Consider the following 21,003-nt stretch of genomic DNA (forward strand, 5'->3'; position numbering starts at 1 on the left):
AACTACTCAAATGTTAAATCGAAACGTCAACGCTAGCTAACGCTCTATTCAACATATAAAGTAAATAGCTTCACGAGTGAACAAAATGAAACTTCACTGTTTTTTACTCAACTGACATTTTATTGTGTAAAGTGAAAAAAATAGATGTTGTCATCGTCGCTTTTTCTGGTACGTTATGCACTTTAGAATGTCTTCCTTTGCTGGCCTTACGTGCATTTATTTTCCAAATGGTACTACCAAAACTCCGGTTGATGCCATAGAGGAATTTATTTGAAATTGTCACAAGCGAACTCCGCCACGCACTTTTACGTCTGGAGACATATAGCATGGCCGTTGTTTTCCCTGTTTTGACACAGTTTCGAAATCCTCTTTCATTAATGTCGCTGATATTTACTTTCCAACTTGTGCTGTCACAACTACTCAAGCTTAAAAGGAATGTAATCGAAGTTAATTGAAAATCCAGCGCCATACAGACAAAATTTAGCATTGATGTGTTTTCGTGGCGAACGAAGAAGTTGAAATTTTTTTGTTCTGTACTCGACATTTCATTGGCTGAAGGGAAAAAATGCTGAAATTTATTTTTTCCGTTCTGCTTTGTGATTGGTTAACTTTGTCTGGGTGACCCCGGTTACAGTAGCCGCACTGTAAGGCCTTTTAGGAGGACGAGTAGTAAAGCTCAGTGTATGAGAAAACATACGCCATGAAGAGGGGAATACAATCGCCAGAAACTCTTGAATGAAAACAACAGTCTAGGGCAATTAATTGTTATTCATATTCATCTATGTATGAGAGTTGTCGTCTATTTTAATATAACAATCCATTCTGCTGGCTATTTTCTCGATTTTATTAACTTTCTCGACTTGGCCGGGAATATGATCAGATCAAAGCACACAACATTTAGCCAAAAAAAAAAAATCGCGTGACACTTGGCGGGAAAAATTCACGTTGGTCTCCTATGTTGGCTCCTTCTCTTGGACTCTTGGACTTGGAGTTCAGTTCTTTTTGCTCGCAGCGAAGAGATTTTTTGAACATTCCGCTTCATACCTTGGTGCTGTGGATTATGGTCTGTTACACCTGTAAAATACCAGGATATTATTAGCATTTGATAGATAGTGAAGATAGATAGTTTGTACAGACAAAATTATAACAATTGACAAGGGAGAATTTTAGCAGGCTAACCAGCGTTCAGACGTCAGGCTAAGTCAGCGGCGGGCGTGGTAACCTACCGGTCAGTGCGTTAGATTGAGAGGCTTGGGTTCTAGCGCTTGGACCTTAGGTGTGTAAATTAGGCCCGGTTCAGACGCCGATCTTTTCATGAACCGAACCTAATTCCTTGAATAGGTTTTGTTATATTATTTTTTATTTTGGTCCGGGGTGGGGGGAAAAAAAAATATATTTTTTTTTTCTTTTTTTTTTTTTTTTTTTCCCCTTTTTTTTTTATTAAGTACATGAAAAGATCGGCGTCTTCCTAATATTATTGTATAAAAGCCTGTTTTTTTCCCCATTTTCCAGTTTACATGAAAAATATGTTCTCACTTCGGTCCTCCTGTTACGATCTACGTGGCAATAACATTTTGTCCCTTTGTAAGCCTAGAACGATGAACGAGCTTTGGCCTTCATTCATTTTCATACTTTTCAGCTAAACAATGGAATGCGTTACCTGACTGTATAAGATCAGAACATGTGACTTTACAGAGTTTAAAAGGAACATTCAAGGAATGACTTTTGTTTAGTTGTATTTGCTATTTTTTTTTTACATTTTGCATTTTACATTTACACTTTTTTTTATATTGTTATTATTATTTTTCTCGAAGATATTAGCTACAATATTAATATAATATTTAAAGCTACTCTAAAATTCGAGTGAAAATAAAGTCTATGTATGTCTATGTATGTATGTATGTCTGAATCAAATTAGAAGGGCTATTTCAATTTGGAACGGTTCACACGTTCTTCCCGCCAGGCTTGGCCGAGAATTTCGCCTGTGGAACGCCTTTGGAACGGCTTTGATTCTGACGCCGAACTTTTCATGTGCCGATCTTAATTCTTTAATTATTATAATGTATTTTGCCAGCAGTTTACCTCAATTATTGGAACTGTATTAGGAACGGCCTCGGAACGGCCAAAAAGTACGGCGTCTGAATCAAGAGGCGTAACATTGTCAATTTGGGTCGATCCAAATTCGAATTGTGTTCCGCTCATGAAAAGTACGGCGTCTGATCCGGGCCTTAGTGATGGCGAACGGTTAGGCAAACCTCTGGGATAAAATGCGCCAAGAAACATAAGATTTAAAGCATCTTACTCTTATAATTAGCATAAAAATATATAAAATGACAAACTAAACTACAGTAGTCGTGTTTATGCTGTTTACATGCATAAATGGATCAGTTCTCGATAAAATCATATCGAACCAGGGCTCGTCTTCAAAACGCTGCCTGAGCAGGCCAGTAGAAAGTTTTGTGATTTTGCCAAAATTTTTATTTTGATATTTTTGATTCCCCCTTTAAAAACTACTTAACATTAGAATGCCATTTTACCCTGCTTACAATAAGATGGAACTGTTTACACATGTAACTACAAAATGTAAACATGGAATGTGCATTTTTTGTGTATAACTATCCACCTTACCTACCCTGGGTACCAGAGGATTTTTCTTGCGCGCGATGGATACTTCGGGGGTCACAAGAGAGACATGATCGACACCGGAAACCGTGCAAGAAAAACCCCTGGCACCTAGGGTACACCTTACCAATTCTCGCTAGCTCCGTGTGTATTGTTAGTAACAGTCTGATTCGCCCAGCAACATGACTCCTGGTCTAAAGGGGCGTGGCTTGTTAAACTTGCACTTCTCAAACTGCATGGTACATTTTGGGAAGCCAAACAGCCCTGGAAGGTTACACTGTGGTAACGAGCCGACACACTGAATACCGCAGTCTGATAAGACGGGGAAAATTAATAAAAACGTCAAATTGGCCGCTTTAGCGATAACATTATCCTAATATTCAAAACCCGTTTCCAGTCAAAATCTGCAATGCTGGAGTTTATTTCTTGCTGAGCGCACAAGAGCTGCATGGATTCTCTAGCCTGCGTAGCAAGCGTTCCCTGCGAACGAAGAGATTCTGGCGAAGAGCGAAAGATTCTGGCCGCGCGAAATTTGGGGCGCATCTTTCACTCTTCGCCAGAATCTTCGCTCGCGCGCGACACACAGCACTTCGCTCGCACGAGAACACTTGCTACGCAGGCTAGATTCTATTGAATGGTTCGCTTCGCTTCGCTTTGCCTCTTGCTGCTTGGCTTACTTTAATTCACCACAATTGTCTTTGTTTATCTGCGACTTTCAGTGTTTAAAATACAAGAACGGATAAATTAAGCGATATCGCTCAAAAAGAAACGCCTAAATTACAGTATCATCCATTTAAAAATTATTATGTCTTCTCAGTCTGTGCAAAGCCAACGAAGCGTGCATTTTCATGTATACGCACAATATATTTTCCCTTCTTAGCCTTGGACGTATTTATTTGCAACATACGGGTATAGCCGTCGCATTTGCTCATTGGTAATTTTTATTGTTTTTTAACTCGGGAACAATAAAAAAAATTCCAACGAGAAAATATACGATCGACAGCTATACGCGTATGTTGCAAATAACTCTCTCTATTTCCGTCTGCAAATGAACTGAAATGAATTCGCCCGGTGGACTTTTGCAGACGGTATACTATATAAAGCAAAACAAGCAATAGATCGATAACACCTTCACGAGTTATTTAAAAACTTTTATATATAGTTAATCAGATCAAAAACTTATTTTCTAGGTCAAAAATTTCGTTAAATGTGTAGTATTTGTGCATAAGTTTCAACCCTCCTTACATAAGCGAACATGACTGACCCGTCCCTACCTGGCGAAACCGGTCTTCCACCCGTAAAGCCAAACAACATGGAAATAAACACCAGCAAGGTACAGAATCTTTTCATTATGACACAGGTTAACCAAGCAAGCTTTCCAATTCCTTCGCGAAGTGATAAACAATCACATCTGATGATGGTGGACAATTCATATGTTTTACTCAAACCACACCTAAATGTTGTCATATTTTCACTTATAACTTCCTTTTGATGATGTATTTTCATGAAATGTTTTACTTGTAACTATTGGTCGCTTAAGACTGGTCTGATGCAGTTAGAGAAATTTTGCTAAAGGAATATTTTTACCACATCAAATCGGTAACAAACCAAATCGCTGTAATTTCACTACAGTATTTTTCTGCCGGGGTGAAAAGCAAAATGCATGTTTAAAGTAATGGCTCAAATTTTCATCGCAACCGATCGAATAATTGACTTTAAAAAAGTCAATTATTCGTTTCTGCAAGAATTAAAATCAGTAAAAACGTACGCAGAACAAAAACTGCATCTCCCAAAATCTGCTTTTTCCAATTCTTTAATAACCCTTTATTTTCCTGGCAAGAAAAGATGCTACATGTTCATTCCGGGGTTCATTCGCTGAACTTCGAGCGATAATTTGAACAAAGCGTTCTTTAATACAGCAATTTATCTGCGAACCAGTCAATGAATATCTGTAGTTTATTCAGGAGCCGATTTGTGAAGTTATCGAATTCTGGTCAAGGAATTTTTCATATTTCCGTGTTATCGTCAATTTTTTTATAGATTCCATGACTTTTTTCCCTTAAAACCAATCTTTCAAAAAAGCTGTTTTACATGTTTTCTTGTAAATCTGACTTTTGTTATGCAAACAGCCATTATGAAGTTATTGATGTGTACATGTTCTTAGCCGGGTTTTTTGGGACACGTTGGTTTAAAAATTTATCACCCAACGAAACACGCATGCCTGTTAACAAGTTGCATCGAATTACGGAAGCGAAAAGCGACAATTATCTTGCTGTTTCTCATCGCAAATCCTCTTAAATAAGGCATTTTTGCCTCCGTTCCCTGCTTTTAACTCGCTGTGTTACAAATGAGTTGAAACATGCGGGAATCACGGCATTTAGTATTCGTTGTGGTCGTTTTAATTGTGGTGGTTCGTCCGACATGGGGAATTCGACACGAAACGTTCTGGGGAGAGAAAGGTAATCCTATATACTTTCTTTATTCTTCTATTTTTAAGCGACACAGCCTCAGTGACAAGCTAGGAAAAGGGCAACATCTTTTAATAGAGAAAAAAACATGACATCAGTAAGATTTCTTGTCTGGTGACTACATCGCTCATCTTGTTTCACAATGGGGAACATGTCAATAGGGTTTATATTTTAGAGTTAATATAATCTTTACTTATTTCGAATTTATTCGCATTTAGATCGCAGATTTAATTGAAAGCTATCTCTGACTTCGCCTGATATAAGCAGACTATTGTAGTCTTGGAATTCGATTGTTGTTTACAACATTCTATAAATCCGATATTTAATTCTCAGTCTTTTTTTCTGGTTGTGGTTGTTCACGGCATGTTGTCGATGGTTTCTCAAAAGCGATAGCTGTGAATTCTATTAATTTATTGTCTTGATACGTCGGGGGTAACATGAGTGTGTAAAAAATACAATTTAAGAAAGGTATTTTGTTATCCGCTGGCAACGCAGTGTCGCGTGCTGTTTACTAACCGAATCCCAGAAGGCCGCGAGGGGCGATATATTTCTCCGTGAGGCCCTTTAACGAGGTTAATTTTTTTTTTAAAAAAAGCGAATTATTACACGGCTTTAATTGTGATTCAAATAGACCAATGGAATTTTTAGACGTATTACGGAAAAACTCAACTGAAAAGACAAGAAATTTCAATTTAACCAACTTGAGAGCTTCTTGCTAACAAACCCACGTGTTCTGAAAAAAGCAAGGGAAGCTCTTTTGCTAAATGCCCTTCTACAGGCCAATTTTTGTCCAAAAGCCATACTAATAGCCGTGGTTACAGCTGCCTAGCCTGAAACGTGATTTCCTCAGTATTATTCTCCCTTGGTGAAATAAACTAGGATCTCATTTAACCAGCTAAATGGAGGTTAATCAAAATACCAAGTACATAGCGAATTCAAGGGGGTAAATTTTCCGACTCTCGCGCTTTAGTTGTAAATAGGGTAATATATTTAAATACAATGTTCATGCGCCGAAAAAGCTTAAGCAGTCCAGAAAGTTATCCCAGTCTTCTCAAATCAAACACACGTGTTCTATCCTTTTTGCTTTAAGAAAAGTGGATTAAGAACACCCAGGCCTGATTTTAGGAAATAAAGTACCATTTATATAAGAACACATTCAGCCTGAAAAATGAAAGTTGTTCTTATATGGAAAAATATCAAAGATCAACACTACTTTTCATTGCACACAAATAGTTCCACCCCAATTACAGTACAGTATTGCCTTGATTTATCAATTTTATTAAAATTAAAATACAATTGTGTGCATATATATTGATTTCATCTATTGGTAGCCTAGTATGTTCCTTATTTTAAGAAACTTTTCTTAAGAACACTTAAGAACACTTACAGGCTGATTTTGCAGATTATAACCCTTTATATAAGAACCAAATCAGCCTGAACCGCCAAAATAGGTGTTCTTATACGCGTGTTTTTACTGTATTACAGCTCTTTACTTATACTATATTTGTTTTATGTCGTTGTTATTGTTTTAGCACCGCCTGGTTGTGATCCTTGTCCTAAGAACAACGAAGGCCTCTTTGACACTCCAGTGTGCGGCAAAAATGGCATCGCGTACAAAAACTTTTGCTATCTTACGTTAAGGAATTGCATCGCCAAGATACTGAAGAAGAAACCAGTCTTACCTTCAAATGATCCTAAAACTTGCGGGTAAGATTTATAGAACAGCTTGTTATAACTGTGCAATGTGTGCGGTGTGTGTGTGTGTGTGTTGGGGGGGGGGGGGGGGGGGGGGGGGGGGTAAAGGGGTCTGAACTTCGCTCAACACGGCATATATTTTACTCCCTGTTGCTTTCTGGCTATTGCAAAATATCACACAAGATTACGAGTTTTACCCTGAGTTCTTTCGGCTTCCACTACTCCGAGAATTCTACTTCTCTCTTTCTTGTTCCCTGCCTCCCGTGAGCTTTCCACTAAAATCTCGGTTTTTCAGCCTGATTTCCGCGCCTCTGAGTTTCACGGTCCATATTGTGAGTTCTTTTCTAGCCTGAACCGCCTGGACGGGTAAAATGGGAACTGGGATTTGGGTAAATTTTCAGTTTGAAAATTGGATTTGGGTCGCTGGGATTGGGAATCGCAAACAAATAGACAAAAAACTGGGAATTGGATTTGGAAAATCAGGAAAACCCTTCAACAGTTCAAGACCCTTACCAGTCCTCGCCATCTGTTACTAGTAAGACTCTTTCAATGCAGCTAAAGCGTTTTAAGTTTAATTTGCTAACTGTTGTACAAACTTAAATCAAATCTTTATTACTGTATTGGGTTTCGTACAATCTGGGTTTCGTTTAAGACAATGTCACGGGGATTTTAATGCTTTTCGATAAAAAGTACTAAAATTAGTGAATACGTCTTTTCGTCCATGAAATGCACCTAGTACATCAAAAAACAGAAAGGCTGACCGTACGGTAGAGGGATTGAACTTGTATATTTTCTTCCAATATTTCGTCAGGCACGGGCTGACTTCATCAGGGATTGATCGACTATTCGTTGTTTCCATATGTCTTTAGGCTCTTGAGTTTTTGAAGTGAGACTGGTGACAGCGTCCATTTAAGCTTCTTGAACTTTGGTGCTAAAAGCTATTTTGTTCTTCATACAGGTTACAGATGAAGATGTATAACTCATTCTCCGCTGTTAATGTTCCATTTAAAAGAAGAAAGAGAGCGTTAAAATTTTTGGGAAAGATTGTAACAGACAGCAGCGGATGACATGAGCAACAAATTATGTGTGGACGATTTTTTTGGCTGCAAAAAAAAAAAGACACAGCAGGGGGAGACCACCTGGAAAAAACTCATTTTCAATTGAAAACTGTATATAGCATGCTTAGATGATGTTTTAATGATCCAAATGTCATAAACTTTTAAGACGGCGACAACAAAGATTACACAAAGTTTACATGTTAGTCTTTTCTAAAATCAACTTTATAGATAAGCAATATGCCTACGAAAGGCGTAATTTGAGCAAGCCACTTCTAGGACAATCGCGATATTTCACGAGGAAGCAATGCACAACTGCTTTTTTCCTCAAATTCATATATCAGATATTCACACCTTATCGCGCGGCGGAAAACGTCGATGCAAACACCTCGTGGTATATCGCTGAATATCAGGAACGTAGCTAGCAAGAGGCAAGACGAGGCACAAATCCTCAGTTGAAAGAGATTACTTTTTCTGAAGAAGTATCTTATGAAAAATACTGAAAAAAGCGTTTTAGAGCTTCTAGATTTCAACAATTTCTGGGACCGCGCTCCCAGACCCCCCTCGTAGACCTTGCCTGGTCTATGCCAAAAGTCTGGCTACGGTTCTGTGAATATACGACGAGAAGTTAAATGATAATTTGTTTTTCTGTATGGTATTTTAGTACAGTCGAAGCTCTCGTAAGCGGACACCCTCGGGACGCGAAAAAAGTGTCCGTAACTGGAGCTGGCCGCTTACGAGAATGGTTCTCGTAAACGGCCACTAGAGGTGTAAGGGAAAAATGGCCGCTTACAGGAGCTTGCCGTAAGTGTAAGTGGTGTTTCGAAATGTAACCGGACGTGGATGACGACAAAACAAACACTGAAATATGTTACTGTTATTACTGTAAAATCATTGAGACGAACGGCAATGTAAAGTTGATTTGTAAGAATAAGATACAAAGGTTGTTCATAGGATTTTCTTTGGGGTGTCCGCTTACGGGAGCTCAAAAACAAAGAAAAAGTCTAACTCGTTATCTCTGAAAGTGTCCGCGCGGCCGCTTACGGGAATGTCCGCTTACGAGAATGTAAAAATACAGAGTTTGTATGGGAGTTAAAAACGGGGTTTCTAACAAGGTGGCCGTAAGTAGAGCTGTCCGCTTACGAGAGTGTCCGTAAGGAGAGCTTCGACTGTATAGTTATCTCTGTATGATCGTCGTTTTGATGTAGTTATACCCTTTTGTCAAGTGAGCTGATCTATATTTTTATTAGGTTTTAAAATTCTTATAGAGCAGTTTTCAATTGAGTGTCGTAAAACCAAAACCAAAGTAATTACTCCGGCCAATCACAAAGAACCCAGACAATCCAGTGAACCAATCAAAACTCCAAGCAAATACATGTAGCCGGCACGAAGCGCGGGAAAAGGTGCGCGAGCGAGTCACGATTGGTTTTGGTTTTAGTTCTGATTGGCTGAGAAAGTGGTGCGAGATTTTTAAGCCAATCACTAAGCGTAGCAATGCAAAACCAAAGCAAACGCAATTAACTTTCGACACTCAAGTGAAAACCGCTCTAATGCTGATTAAGTAATGTAAATAAATAAATAAATAAATAAATTGCAAATGTCTTGTTTGTGTTCGATAAACATGTATTTCACAGATCTCAACATCGTATTTATTTATTTTTTAATTGTTTGATTGGTTGTACACTCAACTCATTCCTGTCGGCGGGGCAGGTTATTTTTAATTTGTCCTAAAGTTGATAATACCCTTTCGTCACCCTTGGAATTAGGCATGGATTCCTTATATGAATTTGACAATTCAGTTTCAGTTGTGCCTCCAAAATTATGAACTAACTCTGATCTACTTCTGTGCGATAGAACTATCTAAAGAGTGTTGCCCTAGCAGACCTTCACAGGCGTCCATCGGGCTCGTCACGCAAAAAGACTGCGTGACGAGCGAGGCCAAACCGTTCTGTCACGCACGTATAGAATACAGCGAACACGACGTGCAGTTGGAACATATCCGCTCTTTTCCACTCTTATAATTTTAAGATACGATCGTTTGTATAAATATTGAGATGGTATATGCAAATCAGCTAGCCAATATTTAATATAAATATGAACGGTCTCTTTTGTTTGTCATACTATCACCACATGTGCCAGCCGAGCTCATCCGCAAGGCGATCGAAAGTGAGAAACGCAACTCACTTTATCAACGGGGAGCTCAGCAGGCGAAAACAAATACATTTGGGAAAAGGCACGAAATATAATAAACATGTTTTATTCTGTACAACTTTTGTACAAAGACCCTCCTTGTTGAACCTTACGTTGCGCAATCGACTTTAGTTGCTTTCTATGAATAACAGTGCGATGCCTTCTTTATTTCCGCTTGATTGCGTGTCTGCGAGCGTGTTTTCCCAGCGCATTAGTGGCGGATTTTGGCCCATGTCAGACACTTGGCTCAGCTATCACGCACCCAGTATAGTAAAAATGGATATTTAACCGCTTTTAGCTTCATCTTCGGAGGCATTCAACAGACGGATTCCTAATTTGAATAATTTAAATCCCGTGACAAAAGAATTGCATTTTCTGTCCATGCACGGGTCTCGTGACATTTGGCACACACCATCAGTAGGAAGTTCACTCAAGGTCGCGGAGGACTGGAACTACACTGTTTCCTTTGTCGCTCAACCAAAACATGTAAATTTATATTTTTAACATCAGACGTTTTGCAATAATTTTTCGACAGTAACGCCAGCATTTACAGCTTCCAGTATGTTTTTTCTAGAGAATTTCCTCCATGAAATTGCACGATTTACAAACTTTCCGCCAGACCAGGTGAGGTTTAATTTTGTGGTAACGTTTTGTCGTTTCAGTTCATTTCGCAACACAGCTGGCATGCGTCCGAAGCCAAACAATTAAAAGCTACTGAGGGGACTGTGAAAGGTCCCACTGTTCATACTTCATTGCACAATTTTTACTCTCAAAATTTACTCTCAAGTGGAATATATTTCCGTTTTCAGGTGAATTTTGTATTTTGCATGTTGATATCTGTTCCCCTTGGTGCTGTGTTTCGACTTGTGTTTCATCCCAGCCGCGTTTCAGATTCCACGAGACGGTCCGTCGGCCTTGTCTGGGGTCTGGCCTTGACGTGGTTTTGTTTTGAATGGTAAGGTGTAATTCTCTGCTTGCTTATGGTTTTTAAAATTAAAAAACTCCATTTTGGTTGGTTTTGTTTATACAAAGCCGAGTTATTAATATTTAATTCTGTTTTTTTTTTTTCAAATGGCCGGTGGATTTTAGCTGTAGATCTTTTCCTGCAAAAAGAAAAACTGCAGCCGTGTGATATTTCATGTTATTAAAAAGGCTACTTTTGCAGGCATCAGAAAATTCACTAGTTATTACTTGTTACGAAAACACAGAAAACAGGACAATCTTGGGTGAGAAGGTGGAAAGCTAATTCTCAAAGAAGCTGTGGGTGGTTATCATGACAAGGAGGGGTGTGGGTACTAATAATAATTGTGATCAATAGCCAAACATTAAAATAGAAAAATTTATTTTTTTCTCTTTATTTTTGTAGCTTTGTTGGAATGACAGTGTCTTAGTCTTCTTGGCAATTGGCAATCTTTCCCGTTACTGCTCCCTCTCCCTCTTTCCCTCCCTCCCACCCCCCAAATAATTCTCCACTGCAACTGAAGAGGCCCCATTAGGGTTTTTAAGGATACGGTATATTTGGGGGAAAAATTATAGGGATACAGGATTTTTCAGGGAAAAATTATAGGGATACGAGATATTAAGAAAAGAGATTGTGAGATATTGAACTAATGGGAATTAATGGGATACAGGATATTTAGGCCAAAAATTAATGGGATACGGGATACTCAGACCCCCCCTAATGGGGCCTCAGTGATATACTTTTTTGACAGACAAGTTGTTAAACCTGTTAGTGAAAAGATAAAAATATTATTAATATACACCCTGGGATAATAATATTAATATTATAATAAAGTTTTAATTCTAATATTTGTTTCTTGTGACAGGCAAACCTTGATTTTGATCAATTTCTGTGGCATTTGCTATATTCTTACATGGCTTTTAAATCCATCAGTTGTTCACAAGTAGGTTGCATGTACTAAGTAATAAATTGTTTCACTATTTTATTATTGCAGTGGTGCCATATGTGGGTTGAGTTTGTTGTTGGTTCTCGTTTTAACTCCCAGGGTTTTTTAACAGGTTCTCCGGGTTTTCTCCCTCCCCTAAAACCAACACTTCCAAATTCCAATTAGATCTGGAACAGTGGATGAAGAATGCCACTGCAAATTTCCACTTATTTATCATTTTATTTTCTATTTATTTAATTATCCTTTCTGCCTTCTATGCATCTTATTTAAAGTTATTTGTCAAAGTTTGGCAGTAGGTCAGAAATATGTCTCCTTAACTTTAGGGACCGATCATTATTAAGAGGGGGAGGGCTCATGGAAATGACAGATGTCATGTTCAAATACTTCCTTACCCTCCCTTTCTTGAAGCACATTTTTTGCTGACCCTCCCCTCCCCTTTTGCCTACTCCCTAAAAGCTCCCTAATATGCGTGCATAAATTTATGTGCCTCCCCCTTTTTCCCCTGCATAAAAATCATTGACCCTCCCTCTATTTGCACTGGCCCTCCCCCTCTAAATAATGACCAGTCCTTTACAATTTTCTTTGTTCTTTAGGATAGCTTGGCATAAAATTATTTTGATTTTGTAAGGATTACAGAGTTAGTAAAAAATCTGTAATGCACACCCATGCTAAAGCTTTTTCATCATTTGTTATAATAAAGTTTCCTTTCGATATTGTTTGTTAAAGATATGTATTGGGCATGTCTATGGGCTTCCTGTCCGTGGCTCATCTCCACAGACAAATTACTGACTATGGAGGGTATACTCTGGATTTTACAGGGTAAGTGATATTTTTTAGTAATAAAACCAATGCGTTGTTCCAGAAAATATCTATAGGAAGGTCCCCAAGGAAAATTTCTTGGTTTGAACCAAAGTGCTATAGCTACACTGTCTTCTGCATGCATTGCATGCCTATAATGCCTGAAAGTTAGTTTATCAGGCACATGCATCATGATCTTTTAGAAACATTATCCATGACTTAATACCCACTGAGTTGCTTTGTTTTGTTTTTTTCTCATTGCAGACCACTGATGATCTTAGTACAAAGGACCACTTACGTAGCATTCAGTGTTCATGATGGTGAGCAATAACTTCTTTTTATCTGATCCAATTAACATCTGGAGGCTAGTCTTCTTTGCAACCGTTATATGGGTCATGGTGCAACACTTTTCTCTTATGTATTGAGTTGTTACCAAAAATATCCATACCCCCTTCCACAGGAGGTTTTTTTATTTGAATCTCTCCTCTCCTCTGGAAATTTCAGTTAAGTCCCATAATTTTCTTTAAATTTTGGCTTTTGAGACCCCTCACCCCTCAGAATTTCCAATGACCTACCATGGGGTGGGTATGGATATTTTTTGGATAATTTGCACATTGTGTGATGGGTCCAAACAATGGCTGTGAAGAAGACTAGCTGCAGGCTTAATGCTCTAAACCGACAAAATAATATTAGGGGTCCAAGCAGCAAAATGATGGGGGAGAATTTAGAGCTCCATTAGGCTCTGACAATCCCAGCATTGGAACTCTGGCCATTTTAAAATCAATTTCAGAATGATATTTTGTTCTTTTAATTAATTAATTTTCTTTTTACTTGTCTGGTAGGGTTAGCAAGGGATGAAAGCAAACTTACAGAGGAACAAAGAAAAGAAAGGCTTGTGTAAGTTGATTCACTATTAGCTTTCTCAGGCTACCATTTTTTTCTCTCCAAACCGTATTAAGCTTTGTGTCATTTAGTTGTTTCGTTTTTGTTACCTCCTCTCAAAATAATTTTGCAAAAAATAACACTGGACATCAGTATGTCCACATAGATTTTTTTGTCCTCATAGATAATGTGGCTCAATTATACCAGTGGCAGATCTAGTGGAGGGGCTGAGGGGCACCTTATGTTTAAAACAAATAGAGGCCCAAAAGGCTGAGAAAAATTATTTTCGAGAGCAACCCCCCCCCCTACCCCTAGGTTCTAGGGTTTGGATGCCCTCCCCCCCCCTTTCTGAAGGTCTGGACCACCATTACCCTGGGACAATCTGGTATTTTTCCTTTGTTTTATATTCATTATCATATATTACCATACTACACCAGAACAGAGGAAACTACCAAATTGTATCAAGGGTAAAATTGAAACACAACATACTTAGTAAATATGCCTCCTTTGGGAGTGATTTTACATACAGATACTCTAGTGGAAAATGTATGAAGCAAAAGATTTTTACTGATATAAGCCTTACACCCCGGGGGGGGGGGGGGGGGGGGCACTCGAAAAAGTTTTATACGGGGAGGCTCCCCCAGCTCTACCCCTTACCCTCAACCGATTGTACCCCGAACCAAGGACCCAGGGGCGCTGCTGGACTTTATAAATGAAAATAATACAGCCATAAAGTGCGTCTGTTCGAAATATTTTAATTCAAGGCTTTTTTAAAACCTAAATGACAGATTTACATAACCTTTCATATACCTAAACGTGTGAAATCCCTACCCTTTTATATACCTGAAGCCTGAAAAAGGTACCCCTTTCGGGCGGAGCCTCCCCGTATAGGCCATTATATGGAGTACCCCCCCCCCCCCCCGGGGTTTTACACGCACTGTTCAACATGCTAAATTTCACTTTTTTCTGTGCAGGAAAGTCCCATCTCTGTTGGAATACTTCAGCTACTTGTTTCACTTCAGCACAATACTCGCTGGACCTGTCTGCACCTTCAGAGAATTTAATGATTTTATTGACGGCTCAGATATCAGACCAAAGGTGATTTAAATTATATTGAGTAGAATCATATTCAGATTAGCCGATACATTGTTTATAGCATAAATTTATTCAAATATGAAGTTTTCATATTTTTCCCAAAACTACAAGTCGTCGCTCGAGCCATAACGCATTTTGAAAATGATGCCCAGGAAGGGGACCCTCAAATGAAAGGGGTGAGGATGCTTGTCGGAAAGGAAGACCAATCTGGGCGTGGCTCAAGGTTTTTTACCCCCAAAACATAACTTACCATACCTGGTCGGCCTAGATCACCAACACAGTATATGATAGCGTTATTTTTATTTCTTCACCTGTAAAACAAACGAAGACGCAAGAAGACGCAAGTTTTCAACTTGCGTTCACTTGCGTCTCCGTTTGGGGACGGGAGTAAGGAAGGGCAGAAAAGCAGTGCTTTTCAGTTCTGCGTTCACTGCGTCTCCGTTTGGCCAGGACTCGGTAGAGTTAAGCGTAAGGGTCAGCAAATAGCGCTAGCAGTGCTTTATTTCATTCATTAACTAAACTTTTTTTGATAGGACCCAAGCCAGAGAGAACCATCACCTACGGTAAGGTTTTAAGATATTCATTACCATTTAAATATCAGGTACTGACTGGAAGGGACGGCTTTCTCCCGCGTAACTGCCTCGACGCGGTTCGGAAAAGACAGCAAGCCTTGTTCGCAGCAAAAAGGTCAAAAAAGCCTCGATACATCCCTCTCCTAGTGATGAGTGGGTACGACAGTTCAACGCGCTGTGCAAAAGTGTTATTCAAGGGCGCATGATTTTTTTTAGGCCTACTCTGGGACCCAAATCGCCCAAGTCGCCAAAGTCGCCCAGTCGCCAAAGATGGAACGAACAATGCAGGGACCAGGATGACCATGACAGAACAACACTGACAGGCGCACCAAGCCAAGGCCAACGCCCAGCGCCAAGCGCCCCCCACGCCCAAAATCGCGGGAAAAAGAGCAAACGCCAAAATCGCCAGCGCCCAAAGTACGGCGACTTTGGGTCCCAGACTAGGCCTTTTTTTAGTCGTCTCATTTCTCTGGTTTATAGTCAGCTTTCAGCTTGATGGATTGCGTTTCCATCGTCAGTTTGAAAAAGAAACATTTTTTGTCTTTTTTAGAAAAACTACGCAGAAGGCTAATATTGTCATTGGGTTCAGGCAACTTTAACTTCAGCTTTTCTGATTTCCCTTTACACAGAACGATGTACTAAGGAAGTTGACGACCTGCTTGGTGTGTTTAACAGTTATGCTACTCACTGGATCGAATTATCCTATTTCCAGGAATGGAGGTACTCGAAAAATTGATTTGCATTTGTTCCATTCGGTTTCCAGTGCCACCGAACAGGACATCTTCTGAGGGTTCTTCCGAGTTCAATTTTTCTTCTTCCTTTCATATGTGTCACATACATTTTCTGTGGAATGTAGCAGCTATCTCGGTTTTATTGAAAACGAGATGACTGTGCTTTTGACCCGGGGGGGGGGGGGGGTACTCAAAAAAGTTTTATACGGGGAGGCTCCGCCCCAAGTTCTAACCCCTTACCCTTCTATATACCATTTTGGACAGAAATTGTACCCCTTTCGTATACCTTTAACTGAAAGAAGGTACCCCTTTCATATACCTAAGAGACATGGCGTAACTTAAAATAGGACGTTTTCTTGTCATTTTTATGTAGCGCTTAATAAATTAAAATAATACAGCCATAAATTGCGTCTGTTCGAAATATTTTAATTTAAAGCCCTTTTAAATAGCAAATGACAGATTTCCATACCCTTTCATATACTTAAACTCGTGAAATCCCTACCCTTTTATATACCTGAAGCCTGAAAAAGGTACCCCTTTCGGGCGGAGCCTCCCCGTATAGGCCATTATAGGGAGTACCCCCCCCCCCGGGGGCTTTTGAATCGTGAAGTTGAGGACATAAGCCCAAATTAAAAAAAAAGTTAGCATCTCTCAAACTTGCTTTTGTTGTACATGCAATTCCATTTTAAACTAATTACGTTTTTTCTTTACAGATCCAGAGTTCATAAGGTCTCACCATCTTCTTTGGAGATTCGCATATTCCTGGATCTCTATATTTGCAATAAGGCTGCGATATTACTTCGCCTTTAAATTGGGTAAGAAGCAGTTTGTATGAACCTTGTCGCCATAAAATTGTTTAACGCTTTTGAGCAATTCTACTTATTTAGCTGGCGCCTCGCGCACTAACAAAGGCAATGATGCTTATTACAGAGTTTGTATGGGTCATGGAAAACCTGGAAAGTCATGGAAATATAGAATTTCATTTTCCAGGCTTGGAAAGTCATGGAAAATAAAATAAATGTAAAGGCAGGTTAGTTTTTGTGAAGAAAAGGGTAAAAACGTACCCAATATCAAGATAATTTTTGAAGATTTCCGAGAAAAAAGGTTAAATTGGAAAGTCGTGGAATTTTAAAAGCTCAAAAGAGTACCAACCCTGTAATTATATTACGATATATTCTGATCAAAAACTCGTACTAAAGCAGGTAAAGGCTATAAAGTCTAGTTTTTTACTATGCATAAGCACGAGCATCACCATAAGTGCATTAAAAGAACAGACATATCCTTTTTATACTGTCTTCACTAGAAATAAGCATAAACAAGGCAAGCACACTGAGAAAACAAAATTGTTAGTTTTTCTTGTTCTTATGTTTATTCTTAGTGAGGACATCGTAAGAAAACTGAGTCTGTTCGTTCTTATGTGCTTTTGCATATTTCTAGTGATAATCTTCCTTTAATAACCGACTGATTTCTTGTATTGCTGTTTTTTAGCTGAGACCGTGAACAACATGTGCGGACTGGGGTTTAATGGTTATGACGAGAATGGCAAAGCCAAATGGGACCGCGTTAATAATGTTAATATTCTTAAACTCGAGGTACGTTCGTGCTCTGTCTTTGGAGAAGCCATGGATTTTATTCACAGTGATGCCATTATTCTGATTTCTTTTTGTTGTTTGGCACAGTTTGCGACGAACATGAAGGAAATATTAGACAACTGGAATATTTGTACAGCGTTATGGTTACGAAGGTACGTTATGCTGCACGCAAAATTGTTTTTTAGGAAAGAGTGGAAAAATTGCGGAGGACAGGATAGTAAAACTGAGTGCAAGCACTCACCTTTCTCCTATATTTGTTCGCCCTGTCCCCTCCCCCCATCGCTACATTTGCTCACCCCAAAAAACTGCCATTAAGGTACAGTGGAACTTCGATAAAACGAACCTCTATATAACGAAGTCGTCGGATAACGAAAGATGATTCTCTCCGCCCCAGGAATAGTCTGAATAGTAAAATGCATGGAAAAGAACCCCGATTTGACGAACACTCGTTATAGCAAACATTGCCGGTCTCTTGGCCCTTCGTTATATCGAGGTTTCACAGTATATAAAACTGGGGCTTTTCAACTTATCTTTTTTCACGAGTTACTCAATTGAATATTTTACATAAGGGATGCAATATTTTCTACTGTTGGTGTGTGCAAGTGGTGCATTTTTATGGAAGGTATATTGAAGACGTTACCTTTTCTGTCTGGCAATGTATAAAAATATAAGGGTTTGGACCTCCAGACGGGCCCTCGCCGTATAAAATTTTGTTGAATACCAGTATTCCCCGGGGTTTATGCTTCACGCATAAGAGTGTCCAATCGTCCTGTTTCAGAATTGTGTATGAGCGAGTCCCACATCACCGTACTCAGGCCGTGTTCGTATTGTCAGCGTTTTGGCATGGGTTCTACCCAGGATACTACATGGCCTTCCCGACATGTGGATTGATGGTTGAGGCCGCAAGAAAGGTGTGCATTTTTAGCATTAGATATCTTTGTGCCAATATTCATAGAAGGACAAAGAAACAAATTATAACAGCACGTTTTCAGAGAACGAATTGCGAATAAGTCTTTAAAGGTCTGCTCAGACGAATCTAACAGCCGAAATATCAACATATTAAGTTATAAATCACTAAAGTCAATTACCACGGCAAGAAATGGCGTTATGAGCAGGTTAGAGATTGAAACACGTAACCGGAGAAAAGCGCGGGAAAGCATGTAAGTAAACGGTGAAAAGCGCGGGAAAGCATGAAAACTACGTACGATGGAGTTTGAGTGTTGATTTTTTTTTGAAAAAGCGCGGTAAAAAGCGCGGGGAAAGAAGTTGAGTACATCATGACTGGTTGGGAGTATTGGGTGAATGTCTTGGCAAACGCCAAAACATTAGGGATTGCAACCTGGCTGTGACGCTCTTTCAATTTCAAATTGGTGACGTTGTTTCTTTTATATTTTTCAGGTCCGTCGAACGTGCAGGCCTTATTTTCAGAGGTCACGTGTTGTTGCTCGTATCTATGATGTCATGACATGCGCAGTTACCATGGTTTGCTTGACGTTCACTACTGTGCCATTTGTAGCTTTGGAATTTAGGATTGGCTTGGAGTACTGGCGGTAAAGTGTTTTTGCTTTCTTCTCTTCTATCATCGCTTTTGAATGTGTTTTTTTGTATCAATATTGTTAAGGGTACAGAAATTCAACTGTTGCACTCTCGTTGTTGTCGCGTTGTGTCGTCGGACAAGACGTCGACACTTTACTCTCTCAGTGCTTCTCACCTCTCAGGAGTAGGATAGGGAACCGACAAATTGTTGGAACAAGCGGACAGACATGCTTGGGTGGGAGGAGGAGGAGGGGGAACCTGATGGACTAACACCCCATCTAGGGAGGGCAGCTTAGGGCGCTTTCCATTAGTCAGAACTGGCCGGCCAGACAAGAATATTCCGTTGTCATTCAGAGTTGTCCTGTCAAATCCGTCAATACATAATTATTATACACTCTTGTGGTCGATTTGTGGGAAAATCTCGTGTATAAGGGGCCATTTGACATGCATTCAAAACCACCGGATAGGCTTGCCAGCTCTGACTTATGGAAAGCGCCCTTAGACAACGACAACACTTCTTTTTGCGGGTCTACTTTTATAGCCTCCTTCGCGATCGCAGCCGTTATTTGAGATGTCACGGACACGCTCCCCCCAAAGAAGGGAGCTTGCGTGACATCCCAATAACAGCTGCGAAGGAGACTAAGACTTTAAGGACTTAACTCTTTCTTTAGGAAGAACATAGATCATCTTGTGTGTAACACAAAATTCTCGTGTTTGTTCTGCAGTTCCATGTATTACTTCGGACATGTTTGGTGTCTTTTATCACTTGTTTTCCTGCCTGGTGGTAGACCCAGGACACATCACAAGGAAGAAGAAAATAGACAAGTTAACGCTGAGGAGAAGGATGAACAGAATAACTCAACTTCACACGATTATACCGAGCTTCGCAACAGAGTTAACAAGAAACTGGAGGCGCAAAATGGTCAAAAGAAACTGCTTTATACTGGCTCTCACAATTCTCTGCTAAAAGAGAACTTAATCTGGGGCCTAAGTAAACTGCGAATGACAAGATATTTTGAGTGAATGTCCCAGAGGCTCTTATCAAGGACAGTTCAAGTAGCTAATATGAAGTGAAACATATATTTAGAGTGCTCAAGATGTAGCGAGACTTCTAAAATCGCAAAGATGCAGTCCTTTTCTGTCGACAACGGATTAAAAAGGGGTCAATTGCACAAGAAAGTAACATTAGCATCATCGAATTAATTCTAAATTTATTTTAGAATAGTTTCAAGAACAATCTTGCAACATTTTTCTAGAAAACATAAAATATTAATATAACGGAGAACAGCGTTTAGTATTAATATATTGTCAATGAATTAACTTATTTTAGTACATGTGCATGGAACGATTTATAAAAAAAGTATTTTGGGGTCTTTTCAAAACTAAAGCACTTTAATATAGTTTTGATTAAATAAAATCCACACCATTGTATATAGTTGTTATACTTTCCTTGGCTTTAACATGGGCAGTTTTAGCAGACGAGGAGGTTACCTTTTGAAAGAACGATTTACCTTTAAAAGATCGATCGTTCATGATCGACAAACAAAAAACAGCATTAATAGATCTCTTTTGCTTCGTTTGTTTTTTGTCCCATCTCAGACAATGTGATCGATGTTACCCCTGAGAACTATTTCTTTCAAATTCAAACTTATACATGTGGAAATGAATAAACAATTTTGAGATACACTAATGAAAATTCTCTAGAGAGCATCACACGAACTAAAATGGGCAATTTACATACGAAGTTGAGGAGGGTTATTGCATTCGGGGACATACCTCGGAGAGAGCAATTTTTTTTTTACGCCCACTTCAAGATGGCCGCCACTTACGGTCGTCGACTGGTAACTAGTACCGGTAAGC

The 21,003-nt window shown here is 39.3% G+C and overlaps 2 protein-coding genes and 1 long non-coding RNA gene across 5 annotated transcripts; 2 read left to right on the forward strand and 1 right to left on the reverse strand.

Annotated features, from left to right (window-relative positions):
• Positions 1 to 820: 820 nt before the first annotated feature.
• On the reverse strand, positions 821 to 4,047 carry LOC144666790 (uncharacterized). Of its 2 annotated transcripts, none has more exons than XR_013573227.1 (3): positions 3,897 to 4,047; positions 2,750 to 2,934; positions 821 to 1,074 (listed from the first exon to the last, which is right to left on the reverse strand). It is a non-coding gene; the product is annotated as an uncharacterized LOC144666790 (long non-coding RNA). The 2 variants fall into 2 exon arrangements; XR_013573228.1 differs by having other exon boundaries at positions 2,745 to 2,934.
• Positions 4,048 to 4,835: 788 nt separating this feature from the next.
• Positions 4,836 to 9,401, forward strand: LOC144664828 (uncharacterized). Of its 2 annotated transcripts, XR_013572854.1 has the most exons (4): positions 4,836 to 5,081; positions 6,623 to 6,797; positions 7,744 to 8,490; positions 9,002 to 9,401. XR_013572854.1 is itself a non-coding variant. In XM_078526052.1 (3 exons), the coding sequence occupies exons 1-3, from the start codon at positions 4,982 to 4,984 to the stop codon at positions 7,850 to 7,852; spliced, it is 384 nt and encodes a 127-aa protein (XP_078382178.1). In that variant the 5' UTR covers positions 4,836 to 4,981; the 3' UTR covers positions 7,853 to 9,401. The 2 variants fall into 2 exon arrangements, 1 of the variants encoding a protein (XP_078382178.1); XM_078526052.1 differs by having other exon boundaries at positions 7,744 to 9,401.
• Positions 9,402 to 10,489: 1,088 nt separating this feature from the next.
• Positions 10,490 to 20,926, forward strand: LOC144664699 (membrane-bound glycerophospholipid O-acyltransferase 1-like). The gene is made up of 15 exons (XM_078525897.1): positions 10,490 to 10,654; positions 10,840 to 10,985; positions 11,857 to 11,934; positions 12,664 to 12,756; positions 13,000 to 13,055; positions 13,578 to 13,632; positions 14,592 to 14,715; positions 15,246 to 15,275; positions 15,914 to 16,004; positions 16,729 to 16,830; positions 17,504 to 17,607; positions 17,695 to 17,759; positions 18,386 to 18,518; positions 19,006 to 19,157; positions 19,869 to 20,926. Exons 1-15 carry the CDS (start codon positions 10,592 to 10,594, stop codon positions 20,164 to 20,166), a joined length of 1,590 nt encoding a protein of 529 aa, XP_078382023.1. The 5' UTR covers positions 10,490 to 10,591; the 3' UTR covers positions 20,167 to 20,926.
• The last annotated feature ends 77 nt before the right edge of the window (positions 20,927 to 21,003 follow it).

Source organism: Oculina patagonica, chromosome 9 (assembly GCF_052425735.1).
Source record: "Oculina patagonica isolate OP01 chromosome 9, crgOcupat, whole genome shotgun sequence".
Lineage (NCBI taxonomy): Eukaryota > Metazoa > Cnidaria > Anthozoa > Scleractinia > Oculinidae > Oculina > Oculina patagonica.

Coding starts and splice junctions, on each gene's coding strand:
- LOC144664828 (XM_078526052.1), top strand. CDS start 4,982: ATGCGGGAATCACGGCATTTAGTATTCGTTGTGGTCGTTTTAATTGTG. Junction 5,082..6,622: donor AACGTTCTGGGGAGAGAAAG/GTAATCCTATAT, acceptor TTATTGTTTTAG/CACCGCCTGGTTGTGATCCT. Junction 6,798..7,743: donor AATGATCCTAAAACTTGCGG/GTAAGATTTATA, acceptor TTCTTCATACAG/GTTACAGATGAAGATGTATA.
- LOC144664699 (XM_078525897.1), top strand. CDS start 10,592: ATGTTTTTTCTAGAGAATTTCCTCCATGAAATTGCACGATTTACAAAC. Junction 10,986..11,856: donor ACGTGGTTTTGTTTTGAATG/GTAAGGTGTAAT, acceptor TTCTTGTGACAG/GCAAACCTTGATTTTGATCA. Junction 16,831..17,503: donor TTACTTCGCCTTTAAATTGG/GTAAGAAGCAGT, acceptor GCTGTTTTTTAG/CTGAGACCGTGAACAACATG.